This window comes from Gossypium arboreum, chromosome 9 (assembly GCF_025698485.1).
Source record: "Gossypium arboreum isolate Shixiya-1 chromosome 9, ASM2569848v2, whole genome shotgun sequence".
Classification (NCBI taxonomy): Eukaryota; Viridiplantae; Streptophyta; class Magnoliopsida; order Malvales; family Malvaceae; genus Gossypium; species Gossypium arboreum.
Genome location: NC_069078.1, coordinates 72,631,618 through 72,648,086, shown reverse-complemented (window position 1 = coordinate 72,648,086; position 16,469 = coordinate 72,631,618). Strand labels below are relative to the sequence as shown.

At 32.5% G+C, this 16,469-nt stretch overlaps 1 protein-coding gene across 1 annotated transcript; it reads left to right on the top strand.

Annotated features, from left to right (window-relative positions):
* The first annotated feature begins 3,325 nt into the window (after positions 1-3,325).
* On the top strand, positions 3,326-16,360 carry LOC108456655 (uncharacterized protein At2g37660, chloroplastic). The gene is made up of 9 exons (XM_017755226.2): positions 3,326-3,709; positions 5,798-5,910; positions 6,073-6,126; positions 6,275-6,359; positions 13,532-13,637; positions 14,519-14,605; positions 14,715-14,812; positions 15,741-15,850; positions 16,115-16,360. Exons 1-9 carry the CDS (start codon positions 3,436-3,438, stop codon positions 16,175-16,177), a joined length of 990 nt encoding a protein of 329 aa, XP_017610715.1. The 5' UTR covers positions 3,326-3,435; the 3' UTR covers positions 16,178-16,360.
* The last annotated feature ends 109 nt before the right edge of the window (positions 16,361-16,469 follow it).

The following is a 16,469-nucleotide window of genomic DNA, read 5'->3' as shown; positions in this document are numbered from 1 at the left end:
TTGCAAATATTATTTCCCATTCGAAGTCCTCAAACCAAAAGCCAAATCTATTCTCCATGCTGTCCACCAGCCATGATTTCAAATAGGAGAAAAACTTAAAACTAAATTAGACCAAAATGCATATTTTTAAATTATCATAAAACCAAATGAAACAAAACACCAAATTGACACCAAACCTAAGTAATCTCACTTTAAAAGAAGCAAAAACTAAGCGTAAAACACCTAAAAATATGTCACAAATATACACTTACTAACTCTACTACACTTACCCTTTAGCTTGTCTTCAAGAAAAATCACTAAACACACCACATACAAATAAAGACGACCCTTAATACATGACTTTTTTTCGTCTAGAATCATTTAATTTAACATAAAACCTCAATTAACTAAAAGTTCATCAATGAACTAAAATTGCTACAATAGTGCTAAAGTGACTCAGATGAAATAAGCATAGTTCAACCATATATTCAGAGTTAGGGCCATGAATGCTTAAGTGCTCGTATGTCCATGATCTTTTCAACAAAATGATTACTTTGGATTAAAAATTAAATGCAAATAATGTTGGTGCGTGAGGATAAAAATAAATTTTTGAGAAATTAACAAAGATTTCAAGGCATGTATTTATAAGAGTAGAATTTTGATGAGGAAAATTTCGAACACACAAACGGAACATGAACAATAACTCAAACAAAAAAAAAAATGAAGCAATAGGACAAGACTACAATGTGCGTATCAAGTCACTATTTTAAGGTTCTATTAACTCTCACCTATACTTGGTGTGCAAATAAGTTTCAAGTAAAAAAATCTTGAGGATACAATGAAGCCCGATAACTATTTGCGTTTTGCACTTACGGAAACAATACACTGAGCACTGAGCGGAGTATAGCAATAATATCAATTTCTATAAAAATTTCTGCAACAATTCGTTATAGAATAATCTAGGAATATAAAATATGATAGAAGAAATAGAAATAAACTTTGTTTCTATATTTTTAAGTGTGTCATACAAATGAAATTTCATTTCTATTTATAAGAAGTATCATGCCTCTCTAAAGGAGTATTTATTAAATAATTATAGTTAATTATTAATAATCAAGTAACATAACTTTTAAATTTAAGAAACATAACTTATCACTATAAATAGTGACAACTTTTAATTAATAATAAAGTGATATAACTTTTAATTACTTATAATTTTTATTTACAAATTTTAAAATACTATATATATTTTAAAATGTCCAAATAAGTAATGGACTCAGCAGTTGATATGTTTGATAGCTTGTCAGGTCTATACCTTTCTGATTTTGAAGTAATGCCTAGGGTCATTGGGTCTTATTAACTTAATTATGATATAAGGCTCGGATTAAGCTATGATAAAAGAAATTTAAAAATATCTAACCTAATCACTTAGTTACCCATAAGAAATGACAGACTGTTTAAAAGGTTTAGGGGGCTTTGACTCAAAATTTTTAGAAATTATGAGTTTTCCTTTGAACTTTTTAGAATATCTTAAAATTGTTAAAAAATTTCATTTCTCAATAATCTTTAAAAAAAAAAAATTGGACTCCCAATTTTTTTTAAAAAAAATTGTCATTGAACTCCTAAAAATTTTGAAAAATGTACTAACCCCTCCCAAAACTTAAATCCAGAATTCATCACTTCCCAAAAGATTGATTGAACAGTTCAAGTCATTTCCCATCTTTCCCAAAAGAAGCACTCAATTCATTTTCACTTCACCTTTCCCTCATAACTCATTGTCTCCAATTTGAAGGCTAATCACTTTACAAAGCAAAACTAACATATTTTAAATTCGAAGCATTTGTACCATTTTTCTTTAAATTTTCAATTTGAATTCATATTTTAGTACAATTTCTTTTTTGCTTTCTTTTCTTTTGCTTTTCTATTCATTTTTCATTTTGCTACACATTTCAAGAAAACAATGTTTAGCCTTCCGTGACCACAACCAGCATAATGTATCCTAAGCCCATGACATGCAAGACTTGACGTAAGTCTAAACAAACACCTGTTAATGGAGAAAAAATTAAAGAAAAGAATGAGAGAGAATGATTGTTGTTTTAGGAGAAGAAACAAGAGAAACTGGTTGTTGTTTGGGCTTAACAACGTAAGAAATAAAAATTCAGCTTGATTCAATACCTCAAGCATGAAGAGTAGTTACTTGTACAATAAAAGGAAAGACTAAGACTACACAGATTTTACACCTCATTTTACACCCTAATTTCATGTCTATCAATCCCTAAAATCACTACACAATCTGTCTCTAATTTTACTATCACAACACTTTCCTTAAGTTAGAACATACAAGTCAATAGGCTAATAACTTGCTTTATATATTTATATATATATATATATATATATCCTTAGTTAAAATATCTAATAATTGATAATTTGAATTGAAAAAATTAGTGACAATGCATCCGAACTAAATCTTTTGCCCTATAAAATGATAACCAATCTCTATATATTTTGTTCTTTCATGAAACATCAAATTTAAGGCTGCTTGATTATCGTATATTAACTTCATCAGATTGATAATTTTTTATTTCAATTCTTAAAGCAATTGCCTTAGCCAAACAAGTTCACAAGTAACTAAGACCATCACTTGATATTCTGCTTTTGCACTTGATCTTGTTGCAACATCTTACTTTCTACTCTGCCATGATATTAGATGACACCCAAAGAGAGTACAGTACTTTGAAGTGGATCGTTTATTTGAGAGAAATCCTACTCAATCAACATCTGAATATCTAATAATTTGTGTAGTTGTATGATCTTCACATAGTAGACTTTGCCCAAGAGCACCTTTGATGTATCTAGGAATATGTATTACTACATCCGGTAACTATCACGTGGATTTTAAAGGAATTGGCTTACCATACTCAATGCAAAGGAAATGTTTGATTGAGTGATGGTAAGATAATTAAGTTATTGAATTTTTATAAATTTTAAAATCAAAATTTATCATTTTGTAGTTGTTGAGGTTAAATTTATTAGATTTTTAGAACTTAAATTAAGATGGTAAATTTTATAAACATTGGAAACTAAATTTGTTGATTTTTTTATATTTAGGGTCAAATTGATAAAAATATGTAAATATTTGAAGGTTAAATTTATTATTGACCAATAAAAAAGCCCGCAACAACTTCCCGTCACTCATCTAATAACAATTAACACCGTAATTAAAATTAACTTCGAAAAGTTTAATAACTAAATCGAAAAAATTAATAATTGAGTAGCTAAAATACAAACCAATTCTAAATTTGGGTTAGTGCCGTAGCTGTTGTAGAATTTTCCAAGAAGAATATGGCGGACATTTTAGTAAAACCAGCGGGAAATATAACCACCACAAACAAACGGCTCCTCTGCTTTTCTTTTATTTTTCTTCTTTTTTTTAATTAAAAAAAAGAAATTATTTTCATGGCTACCAAGCTCTCCTTGACATTCCGATTCCCTGTAGAGAAATCCCCAAAACCAAGAAAATCAAAATCGGGAGTTCCACAGGTAAATTGTTGTAATGGGTATGGGTTCTCCAAGAACAACTCAGGCTTTAAAGGACAATTATCGATGAAAGTGAATGCTGTGCAAGATGAAGCAATTCAGTCTTCAAATTCAGAAACTACCCTTCTTTCCCAAACAATTCCTCCTTCTTCCTCTAAGCTTGTTCTTGTCGTAGGCGCCACCGGTGGCGTCGGTGAGCACCTCCTTTTCTTTTTCCCTTTATTTTTTGCATTTGTATAATTCTACTGTATTTGCTTATTTGGAGCTGCTACTTGTAAATGTATTGATTGAACTGTGCATTTGGCTTAGTTTAATGTTTAGAAAGTATCCGTAGCATTTTTATTTTTTTTTGAATTCCCCTTAAGTTGAACTAACAATTACTTGGGTGGTTGCTCCTGCTTTTCATTTCTGTCACATATTTAGACAAGAATCTAGGCTATAATCTTCCAAATATATACAGACTAATTAGAAAACAAAATTACCAATATTGGTGTCGACTATCTGTCACTCACCTTAAGTACTCTAGTTTTGCTTTCTGCACTTCATTAGTTATTTTTTTCCTGTTTTACCAATTAGTGAATTTCTTTGTAGTATTTACTTTTTTTTACACTTAATACCAATTCTAGCGTACTTCTTCTATATAAGATAACATAATACAGTTATTGATATATTTTTGGGCGATTCTTTTTTCCTGATTTCTGTCATATATAAGAGATAAGTTGAGTCAGTCGATATAGCAGAAAGTTTGAGCTCAATTCAACTGCCAAACATGGTAGAAGCTCAAGCTTGATTGAGTTTTGATTGGCACACATGAGTTTCAGATGTTCTGAAAATTACTTTTGCATAGCTCTGGTTAAGTAGGCCAATTATACTGTTTCAAACATATCATACGTTTTGTTTGAAATATATTACTATATAAATGTTCTAAAAGTAAAAATTTAATCAAAATCTTAAAGGCCATTTAATTTGAGTACTAAGACTGAAACTTGTCTTGACTGCATGTTTGAGTACTAAAAGGCTCTTTTTAAAAGGTTGAGGGTCAAATTTAGCTCAAAAAAGAATAAGGGCCAAAATGACAAAAGGTGTAAACATTTAGGGCTAAATTTGACATTATGCTTTTCTTTATTACCATATTTTATGTTACCATACAAGGAATGACATGAGGAGATGCGTGTGTTTCCTTATATAATCAGATATGTTATCATATTTCCATATTTCATGATATCATTCCTTGTACCGTATTTCATGTTACCATGTTTCCAATTGGTTTCATGTTACCATATTTCCGTGTACTTGTTATTCATAAAATCAACAAAGTTTTCCATATTTCACGTTACCATGTTTCTAATTGGTATCATTGCACCGTAGTCAACAAAAGAACTTTAATCCCTTCTATACGCCAATGTATAACACAAATTGAATTTGTTCCACATTCCATAATCAATTAAGCATATCCCAAATAGCTTTTCTTTTTCTGGTAAACATGCATAAATTTAAATAATTTCACTGGTGCACATTGACCGATAACAGGTTAAAACTCTTGTTTCAGTTACATTATAGATGTATTGGTTATCCCACGATCCATAATCTATAATAATGTCATATAGCTTCTTCTTCTTTTTTCCCTTTTATATGAAGATTAGTTCAACATACTTCTCATACAATGATATCAATGTGGTATCAGTTGTTTTTAACTTATCCCTGTTTAATTATGGTGTAAGTAATCATGCTTTTAGAAGTCGAGTTAATTGTGAGCTTTAGGTAAATGTTAAAGTAGCAACAGCAAGTTCCATTTTGTGACATAGTTCAAACTCACAAAGGGTACGGTGCAGATGCGAGATCTACACTGCTCGTTACTGATGAAGCAGGGATCCAATAACTTCCTCAACAATGCCAAAGCACATACAATACATTCTTACATGTGAATCTTGTCTTAGATGCTATAGTATCGGATAAACTAAGAGTCTTGAGTTAATCATTTTGTTGAAGGAATTTGGAGATGCAGAAGGTCTCCCTCTTTGAGTAAAACATACAGTCTCATCTAGGTCATTTACAAATTCTACTTGACATTGACTTGAAGTATTTTATTGGTCTTGTATCTAAGCAGAACAAAAGAGAAAAAGGTAAACATGAAAACAAACATACGTAACCATGTACGGATTAATTCTTCTTCGGCTTAGTGCACTCACGAGCAAAGTGACTGAATGGTTAAATTTTACTTGTGGTCGGTGTCAAACTTTACATGTTTTTCATAATATCAGCAAGTTGCTTTTCTTTTCAGGGCAGTTGGTAGTGGCATCTTTGCTGAATCGGAACATCAAATCACGCCTACTTTTAAGAGATCCTGAGAAAGCAATTTCTCTGTTTGGTAACCAAGATGAAGAGAAGCTACAGGTGGAATTTCATCTGATGCATGAATCAACCATGCCCATTGATTATGTTTCTTAAAATATCCTTGATTTTATGTAGTAAACAGCATTCTTGCTTTTAAAATTCTTCTCTCTTTATTCAGGATATTAAATTTATTCTAAAAAAATATTTTTGAAAATTTGATAGGTTGTTAAAGGGGACACTCGAAACCCAGCAGATCTAGATCCATCTATATTTGAGGTTTGTGCTTCTTATTTATCTGACCTTAAACTTTTCCTTCTATTTTCTAGATAAATGACCGTTCTTGGGATTCATTAGTACCTCTAACAGTTCAGAATTAATCTTTCACATATGATTTTTGTATTAATCTTTCACATTTTTTGTACAGGGGGTTACACATGTGATTTGTTGCACTGGAACAACTGCATTTCCTTCCAAGAGATGGGATGGAGATAATACGCCTGAAAGAGTAGGTCAGAAACTGCTTGAATATACAAAAGAAAATTAATGCATACTGTTATCTGTTAGAATTTATAAAATAAATCTACAATATAACTTAATAAACTAGGGTTTGTCATGTCAAATCATTAAGAATAAATCAAGAACAAAACTAGATGCGGAAATGTACCTGAATCTATGGATTTCTTGAAACTTTCTGGAACTTGGGGATTTGATCTTCCAAATTAGCACACAAGAAATTCAGAGAATATCTGTTCTCTCTTTCCTAATGATGGGATATTAGAAAAGATATCTTGTGTATAATTTGGCGACCATAACCCTAATATTTATAACCTTAGCATATTAGTTCTAATCAAATTCTAATTAGTCCATCATTAATTAGAATTTGATTAGAAAGTATCTACACATATTTTACCTATACTTTATTTATTTAATAATTAAAAGCCCAATAAAATTCTAACCAAATTAGATCACTTTTAATTTGGGCTAACCTATCATGATAGTAAATAATAACATGTAATTATCCTTATTATATATGTGATGTCCAAATTTTCCAACAATCTCCCACTTGGACCACATATATATACTAATTACTTTATAATTACATGTCATTATATAACCTTATGAGCTCAAAATTTTTTACTATCATATCCAAAAGGCATTCCGTACAATCTCGTCCATTAATTATGTTAACATAGAACCAAGACGACTTTCGTTACAAATATCGTAACTAAATCCATCAATGATCAAGTATATTAACACAACCAAATGACATAGATCAAGTATGGATGTGTAGCATGGAAATTACATGCAATATGATCTAAACATGTCTATTTCCAACTGGTCCTTCCTTAAACTTAAGTGAGGTCAATTTCAAAATAATAAACAGAGTGAATAAACTGAATACTTTATTTCTGATCAGAAAATAACTAAATACATAAATGTCTAAAATATAAACTCCCACTAAATTATGATATCCTCAAACAATGTAACACCCATGTGAGCAGTGTGCTCATGAAAGACCTTGGGTGGTAAACCTTTTATGAGCGGATCCGCTATCATGGAGTTTGTCCCAATGTGCTCTATGGAGATTCGACTATTTTGCACTCTTTCTTTTACAACTAGGAATTTTATGTCAATATGCTTTGACTTAGATGAACTCCTGTTGTTATTAGAATACAGTACTGCTGACTTATTGTCACAAAATAATTTGAGTGGTCTTTTTACATTCTCCAAAATGCGCAGCCCTATGACAAAGTTCCGCAACCATATTCCATGGTTTGATGCCTCATAACATGCTACAAACTCTGCTGCCATAGTGGACGAAGCTACAAGTGTCTGTTTGACACTTTTCCAAGATATAGCTCCTCCGGCTAACAGGTAAATATAGCCTGATGTAGATTTCCTACTATCTTGGCATCCAGTGAAATCAGAATCAGAATACCCTATGACCTCCAAAAGATTTGATCTCTTATAAGTAAGCATGTAATCTTTTGTTCTCTGAAGATATCTTATAACCCTTTTGGCTGCTATCCAATGGTCTATACCAGGGTTGCTTAAATATCTGCCTAACATCCCAACAATGTACGCAATGTTCGGACGCGTATACTTGAGCATACATTAAACTCTCAACAGCTGATGCATAGGGAATCTTTTGCATTTCATGAATTTCAAGGTTACTTTTAGGGCATTGAGTAAGACTAAATTTGTCTCCTTTAGCCACAAGGGTGTCACTTGGTCTACAATTCTGCATGCCAAACCTTTTGAGTACTTTATCGATATAGCTCTTTTGTGATAATCCAAGAATACCTCGAGATCGATCTCGATGTATCTGAATTACTAAAACAAAGGAGGCGTCCCCAAGATCTTTCATCTCAAAATGCTTGGATAAAAATCTCTTGGTTTCGTGCAATAAGCCTATATCATTAGTGGCAAGCAAAATGTCATCAACATATAGAACCAGAAATATGTACTTACTCCCATTGAATTTGTGATACACACAATCATCAACAATATTCATTTCAAAACCGAACGAAATAATTATTTGATGAAACTTGTGGTACCATTGACGGGAAGCTTGTTTGAGTCCATAGATGGATTTTGTCAAATTGCAAACCATATTCTTTGAGTCTTTCGACTCAAAATTTTCTGGTTGCACCATATAAATTGTTTCTTCAATGTTGCCATTAAGAAACGCAGTCTTAACATCCATTTGATGTAACTCAAGATCAAAATGAGCAACAAGTGTTATTATTATCCTAAAGGAGTCTTTCGATGAAACTGGAGAGAAGGTCTCTGTAAAATCAATGCCTTCTTTCTGAGTATATCCTTTAGCTACAAGACATGCCTTATACCTTTCCACATTACCATTTGCATCCCTCTTGGTTTTAAATATCCATTTACAACCAATTGGTTTTGCACTTTCAGGTAATGAGACAAGTTCCCAAACTTTATTGTCTTGCATAAATTTATACTCATCTTTCATGGCATCAATCCACTTTTGAGAATTAGAACTTTTCATGGCCTGCTGAAAGTTGATTGAATCATCTTCCATCATTCCATTATCATCCTCATGTTCTTGGAGAAATACAATATAATCATCTGGAATAGCATTTCTCCTTTCTCTTGTGGACCTCCTTAATGGCACTTGTTCTTGAGGTTGTTGAGTTTGTTCGTCTGGAACAATTACTTCATTTTGAATGGGGAGTTGTTCAACATTGTCTTGTAGAGGTTCTAGATTCACTTCTTGATCAATGATAGGTATAAGAAGCTGAACATCATCAAAAGTGATAGTAGGAATTGAGTTAGAATCCAATTCCTCATCAAAAGCAATGTCTCTAACCTTATTTCTCCCCCCAAAATCAACATCTTCAAAAAATGTTGCAGTTTCTGTCTCAAAAATATTCTTTATTATGGGATCATAAAATTTATAGCCCCTAGATCGCTCAGAATAGCCAATAAAGTAGCTGCTTATTGTTTTGGAGTCCAATTTCTTTTCATGAGGCCTATAAGGCCTTGCCTCAACTGGACATCCCCAAATGTGAAAGCGCTTTAGACTAGGCTTTTGACCTGTCCAAAGCTCATAAGGTGTTTTTGCAACTGCTTTATTGGGTGCACTATTCAGAATGTAAGCTGCTGTCTTTAATGCTTCTCCCCAGAGGGACTCAGATAAGGTAGAATGAGCAATCATGCTCCTTACCATATCCTTAAGAGTTCTGTTTCGTCTTTCAGCTACACCATTCATACTAGGTGATTCTGGCATGGTGTACTATGGGACAATACCACATTCCTCTAGGAATTTCGCAAATGGTCCTGGACATTGTTCACCTGAGCCATCATATCTACCGTAGTACTCACCACCACGATCAGATCTAACGTTTTTAATCCTTTTGTTGAGTTGATTCTCAACTTCAGCTTTATAAGTTTTGAACACGTCCAAAGACTGAGATTTCTTATGAATGAGATATAGGTACCCATAACGTGAGTAATCATCTATAAATGTTATGAAATATTGTTGTCCATTCCATGATGCCGTAGGGAATGGCCCACAAATATCTGTATGAATTAATTCTAAGACATCTGAAGATCTGTTGGCACCCAATCTCTTGGTTTTGGTCTGTTTTCCCTTGATGCAATCGACACAAACATCAAAGTTTGTGAAGTCAAGGGACTTTAAAATACCATCAGACACAAGGCATTCAATTCTAACTTTTGAGATATGACTTAAGCGCCTATGCCATAATGATGCTGAATTTTTCTTATTTAATTTGTGTTTAATACCCCGTGATTCCACATGCAAGGTTTCATTATAGGATACAACTGTTTCTAGCAAATAAAGGTTGTCATAAGTATTTAAATAACCAGTTCCAATAACATTTGAATTTAAAGACAAATTAAACTGATTGTTTTCGAATGAACAATAATATCCAAATTTGTCCAACGAAGAAACAGAAACTAAATTCTGTCTAAATGACGGTACAACAAAAGTGTCTTTTAAATAAAAACCAGTTCCTAATAACAACCTAAAATGCCCAATTGCTTCCACTTCTACCGATTTCCCATCGCCTACAAAGATGTGTCTTTCACCATCACTTGGCTTTCGGTAACTCAGGCAACCCTGCATAGAAACACTTATGTGAGTAGTAGCACCAGAATCTATCCACCAAGTGTTTCTAGGTACTGAAGCTAAATTAATCTCAGAACAGACCAAATTAAGAATTATACCTTTCTTTACACGCCAAGCATGATATTTGGTACAATCTTTCTTTACGTGTCCAGACTTATTACAAAAGAAACAACTCTCTGTAGCTTGTTGTTGTTTCTTTTGGGCTAGACCCTTAGCAGCTTCATTCTGATATTTTCTTTTCTTGCCATTGTCCTTAGGGGCATTGGCCAAATGAGCACTTTTAGACTTATCACGCTTCAACCTTTCTTCCTCTTGCACACAATGAGAAATGAGCTTATTTAGGGTCCATTTCTCCTTTTGATAGTTATAACTAATTTTAAATTGGTTAAACTGTGCAGGAAGCGATACCAAAACTATAAGAACAAGCAATTCCTCAAAAAGTTCGATCTTAAGTGCCTTAAGTCTTGAAGCAGTATGGAACATCTCCATAATGTACTCCCTTACGTTTTCTTGACCTTTATACTTCATAGACATCAAAGAAGTCAGAAGTGATGTCATCTCAACCTTATCGTTTTTAGCAAAACGTTTCTCAATTTCATCAAGGAAACCTTTGGCCTGAGTAATCTCTTCAGATTCTGTGCCCCTAAAGGCTTCTAGAATGCTGTGTTTCATGATCATTAGACTCATGCGATTTGAACGATCCCACCTCTCAAAGTCCCTCTTAATATCAGGGGTGCTTTCCGCAGTGAGAGGTGCAGGTTGTTCTTCCCTTAGTGCAAGGTCTATGTCCATACAGCCAAGCACTATAAGTAAGTGCCTTTTCCATTCCTTAAAATTAGTTCCATTAAGCATGGGTATAGAATTTATATTAGCAGATATTGTAGCAGCAGAAGATGAATTTGCTGAATAGAGAACAAAAACAAGCTTAAATCAATATTCATAAGTAAACAATAAATTCAATATAATGGCTAATCCCATCTCAAGATACCAAACACTACATTAATATCAAGTCTTTAGACAGTAATATTAACAATAAACGGTACTCTTGTTGTAGCAATCAAACATTGACAATAAATTATGTCAAGCAATGAATTAATATTTGGACTAACTTATTGCTTACATAAAATACCTTATAATTGTCACACATTTATCACCACAGATGTTGTTGTAATTCTGCCAAATATTAACTTACCTTTGGGTCAATCAATAAACGCATGAATCACAAAAACATATAACCATCTTAATATTTCAAATAAACTAATCTACACAAAAGAGGTCACTTTATGGCATTTTGTTTCAACTAATTTATTTAAAATATTAGATATCCTTAATTAAAAGCCAAAATTTGAATTTATTTGTTCCAAAATATTTACCTTAATTTCATCTTTCAATCAAATTAAAAGATAAAACATAAATATATATTTATATTATTTTCCAAAACATTAAACCAATCAAAACATGCATATTTTATATATTTATATAAACAAACAAAACATAGATATGAATCAATTTCTATATATATATTAAATGTCATATGGATTAAAATAATAATAATCACATGCCTTGCAAATACACAGAACCGAATCGCAATATTTTCAAATAAAACATAAAAATGTAGGTATCAAATAATATTACCCAATTTTAATATGAAAATCACCTAATTATTTTTATTTTTTTATTTTAATGAATTCAAGATAAAAAAACTTTAATATAAATCTTCAAAAAACAACATATATATCCGAAATATAAAACCCATGAAATTTCATGAATCAATTATTCAAATGAAGAACTGAATCAATTTCCAATGATTCGATATGACGAGGCTCGATACCACTTGTTAGAATTTATAAAATAAATCTACAATATAACTTAATAAACCGAATCATCATGTCAAATCATTAAGAATAAATCAAGAACAAAACTAGATGCGAAACGCGTCACGAATCCATAGATTTCTTGAAACTTTCGGAACTTGGGATTTAATCTTCCAAATTAGCACACAAGAAATTCAGAGAATATCTGCTCTCTCTTTCCTAATGATGGGATATTAGAAAAGATATCTTGTGTATAATTTGGGGACCATAACCCTAATATTTATAACCTTAGCATATTAGTTCTAATCAAATTCTAATTAGCCCATCATTAATTAGAATTTGATTAGAAGAGTATCTACATATATTTGACTCATACTTTATTTATTTAATAATTAAAAGCCCAATAAAATTCTAACCAAATTAGATCACTTTTAATTTGGGCTAACCTATCATGATAGTAAATAATAACATGTAATTATCCTTATTATATATGTGATGTCCAAATTTTCCAACATTATCAACATCTACCTTGGCATTTTCCATGGAATATTGCATGCTTTGTAATGATAAATATACACTACTTAGCATTAACTTGTTCATTCTCTTTACTTGAAATTGTTGATGAACAAGCTTTGGTCATTTCAATATTGATATCTATGACTTTAGTGCATCTATAATGTCATGTGCATTTACGTGCACATGGATAAGAATGGAGCTAACGGGGTCTAGGGAGCCCATGATCACTCCTAGCCTTTCCAAACTTATGTCCTAACTTTTCCTAAGTTTTTTCATCAAATTTTAAGTCTGGCCTCTCATAGGTTAAAACTTTTGCCAATTTACTTAATTATTAATATATTTGAATTTATTAAATGTAAAAAGTTTAGAATCCAACTCTCTTTTTATTAAGGAGGCATGCATTAGTTATTGTGTACAACAAGAAATGTACTTTTCATGTGGCACTTACCTTTTAAGTTACTTTATGTAAAAAAAATTCGTGCATGATGATTTCTTTATTTTGCAAATTACTAGAAAAATAAATATATTATGAGATGATTTTGTGCAAATAAATTTTAAACTGTTTTTTTAATCTTAAAGTCATTAAAATTATCAGATATTGCTCTATCAATAACGTAAAAAGTTTTCCTCCAAGCTTCCAATCATGTCTCTGTCCCTCCACATGAACTGATGCATAAATGTACACGTGCACTGAGACACAGATTTTGACTATTTTGTATTATTTTTGAAGATTGGGAGGGTGTAAGGAATCTTGTATCTGCATTGCCTTCATCATTGAAGAGAGTAGTTCTTGTTTCATCAGTTGGTGTGACCAAGTTCAATGAACTACCATGGAGGTGAGAAGAATAAGTATTTGGAAAATCTTTTGGATAGTCAATTATGGAGTTCGTGATGACTTGCCTCTGTCTCTCTGCTAGTGTTATGACTTCTACTGACTGCCTGGATATTTCTTCTTTCCATCTGTATTATAAGAAATGGACTTCTAATTCAGTGAAACAGAGAGATATCATGTCGGATTCCATGCTGAAAAAATTGTGAAATATCATCTCATAGTTCAATCATGTTATTTAAGGCCTCTATATTGGAAAATTGAACTTGCAGCCTCATCAACTAAGGATCAATACCAAGTTCTACCACATCATTGAGTATGCTTTCTTTCGTAGATAATTTGCACTTTTGTCTTGTAAATTCTGAACTTTTGTTGTGACCAATTTGAACACGGACTCGGAGCATGTTATGCTCAGTGAGCCAGAAAGTACAGTTCATAGATATAACTAATTTTCTGCCCAATCATCAAAACCTGATGCACATAGTTAGCAATCGGTATCATACTGCTATTGTGTCTTGATTAGCAATCAAATGATCAAACAGTGAATGCCATTACATGTTTTTTGTTCACTAATGGTCTGTTTTCTTTTGGCTTTAAACTTCAATTCCATTATTATTTCTACTGTATGAATGATTTTTGTGAAAGAGCTTCATGCCTTCCCCTCTCCTCACCATCCCCGTCCAAGAAAAAGGGAGAGACAAAGAAAAAGGAATGCAGGAGTTATATATAATAATCGCAATTATGATATGATTTAACTTAATTTTAGTACCATTGAATGTGGGGCTCTTGCTGTGCAGCTATTAATACTGGTTTTTGCTACAAAATATCTGAGGGATGTTGGTTTGCAGCTACTTCTAATCAACTTTATATTTATTTTAATTTTTGCAGCATTATGAACATTTTTGGGGTTCTAAAATATAAAAAGAAAGGGGAAGATTTTCTTTGTGAGTCTGGCCTTCCATTTACCATTATCAGGTACGTGAGTAATCATAATGTTTTCCGTTGTTAGCATGAAATGGTGCGTCAGTATGCTTTTGACTGATGTACTTCAATGTTTCTCCAAACAATACCCTTTTGTGTACAGAGCTGGTAGATTGACAGATGGACCTTACACATCATATGATCTTAACACTTTGCTTAAAGCCACTGCTGGACAACGCCGTGCAGTTGTCATTGGTCAAGGTATGTTGAATCAGGTTTTCCAGTGGCGCAAATAGTAAAACTGTTATGTATAACGTATTTCAACAGCAATTATAGACAATAAAAAGTTCTGACTGATTAAGGTATGTTGAAATTGAGTTCCCACTGGGTTAGATTGTAAAAATGCCTTGCAGCCACCCTTAAAGAGGTGGTATACAAAAAGTCAGAGTCCAAATCCCAGCATTGGCAACCCCTTCTCATATTCTATAGAGTGCAGCCTCCTTTGTAGCAAAAAGGAGAAAAAATTTAAATATCTATTACAGTTTGGACCAAAAATTAGATTGGTTTCTCAGCATTATTTTCTTAGGTCCAGTTTTTGTTAAAACAAATATTATTACTCTTTAACCTTTTAATTTTCAGAGAAATTATTATTTCAGGCCCTTATGTACTTTTTCTAGCTTCAAGGTTGAGTAGTCCTTTTAACATGTTATGAAATCCTCTATGAATTAGCAATCTAGAGTTTGAGTTCTGGCTTTCCATTTATGATAATTTAATCTCAACTGCAAGTATACAGTAGCTTGGCTTTACTCTATGGTTTCAAGGCAATGAACTTGCATTCACAGTGTCACACGTTCCCATTGTGTGTGTCTATTTTAGATGTTCCTCCTACCAAGTTGGTGATTGCTTGAAAAGATGATATATTTTTTCATTTTGTTTTTTTATGCACCATTAGCAATGGTTAAGTAAATTTAATCTCAACTGCTGTTTTTATGCACCATTGAAAAGATGATAGATTTGATAGTAACTGCCAACAACATAAATTTGACAAGTGAAATTGCTATGACCGGCTCTTCTAGTCATAAAGACATTTTAAGTCATGCAAAAGCTTTGGAGACAGATTCATATACATATGATTAAGCAAATTATAAGCTGTCTATATGATTCACTTTTGGGGGGGAAAATGACACAGGAGATAATCTGGTGGGAGAAGTAAGCAGACTTGTGGTTGCTGAAGCTTGCATACAAGCAATGGACATAGAATTTACTGAAGGCAAAATTTACGAAATCAACTCAGTTGAGGTAAGTACTGCAATTTGTTATAGCAGGTGTAGGATTACATACATGCAATGACTTACATTTTAGGTTTTTTCTAAAACGGAAACATGGTGCGATTTGAATCTGTAATCTAATTGTGATTATCGAAAGATGAGAAATGAGTAGAGTTATGTGAATTCCTTGTTTGAGGGTAGCAACATCATTTTAGGATCTCACTAGAAGTTATTAAGCATATTTTTGGTTGATAAGTTGGTTTGCCAAAATGAAGATATTGAATTTACGTGGCAGGGCGAAGGTCCAGGAACAGATCCAGAAAAGTGGGAGGAGTTATTTAAAACAGCACGAGCGTAGTCCACATGATTCATCACCATCAACGAAAGACATGTTGTAAGAGTGAAGCACTAATATAATATGATTGCTTTATTCACCGTATCGGTTTCTAATGTTTGATATAGGACGAGAACTCAAGAAACTTGAATCGGTCTCTAATGTTGGTGATATGGTTAAATCTGATATGGGACTCCAGTATTAAAATCCCTACTTCTTACCACTTCTTTTGTACCAATCAAAATCTGCAAGACTTATTGTGCGGAGAGAGCTTCTCACAGTGCTTTGGGTTGTGTTGGCAATCACAAGTTTCTGT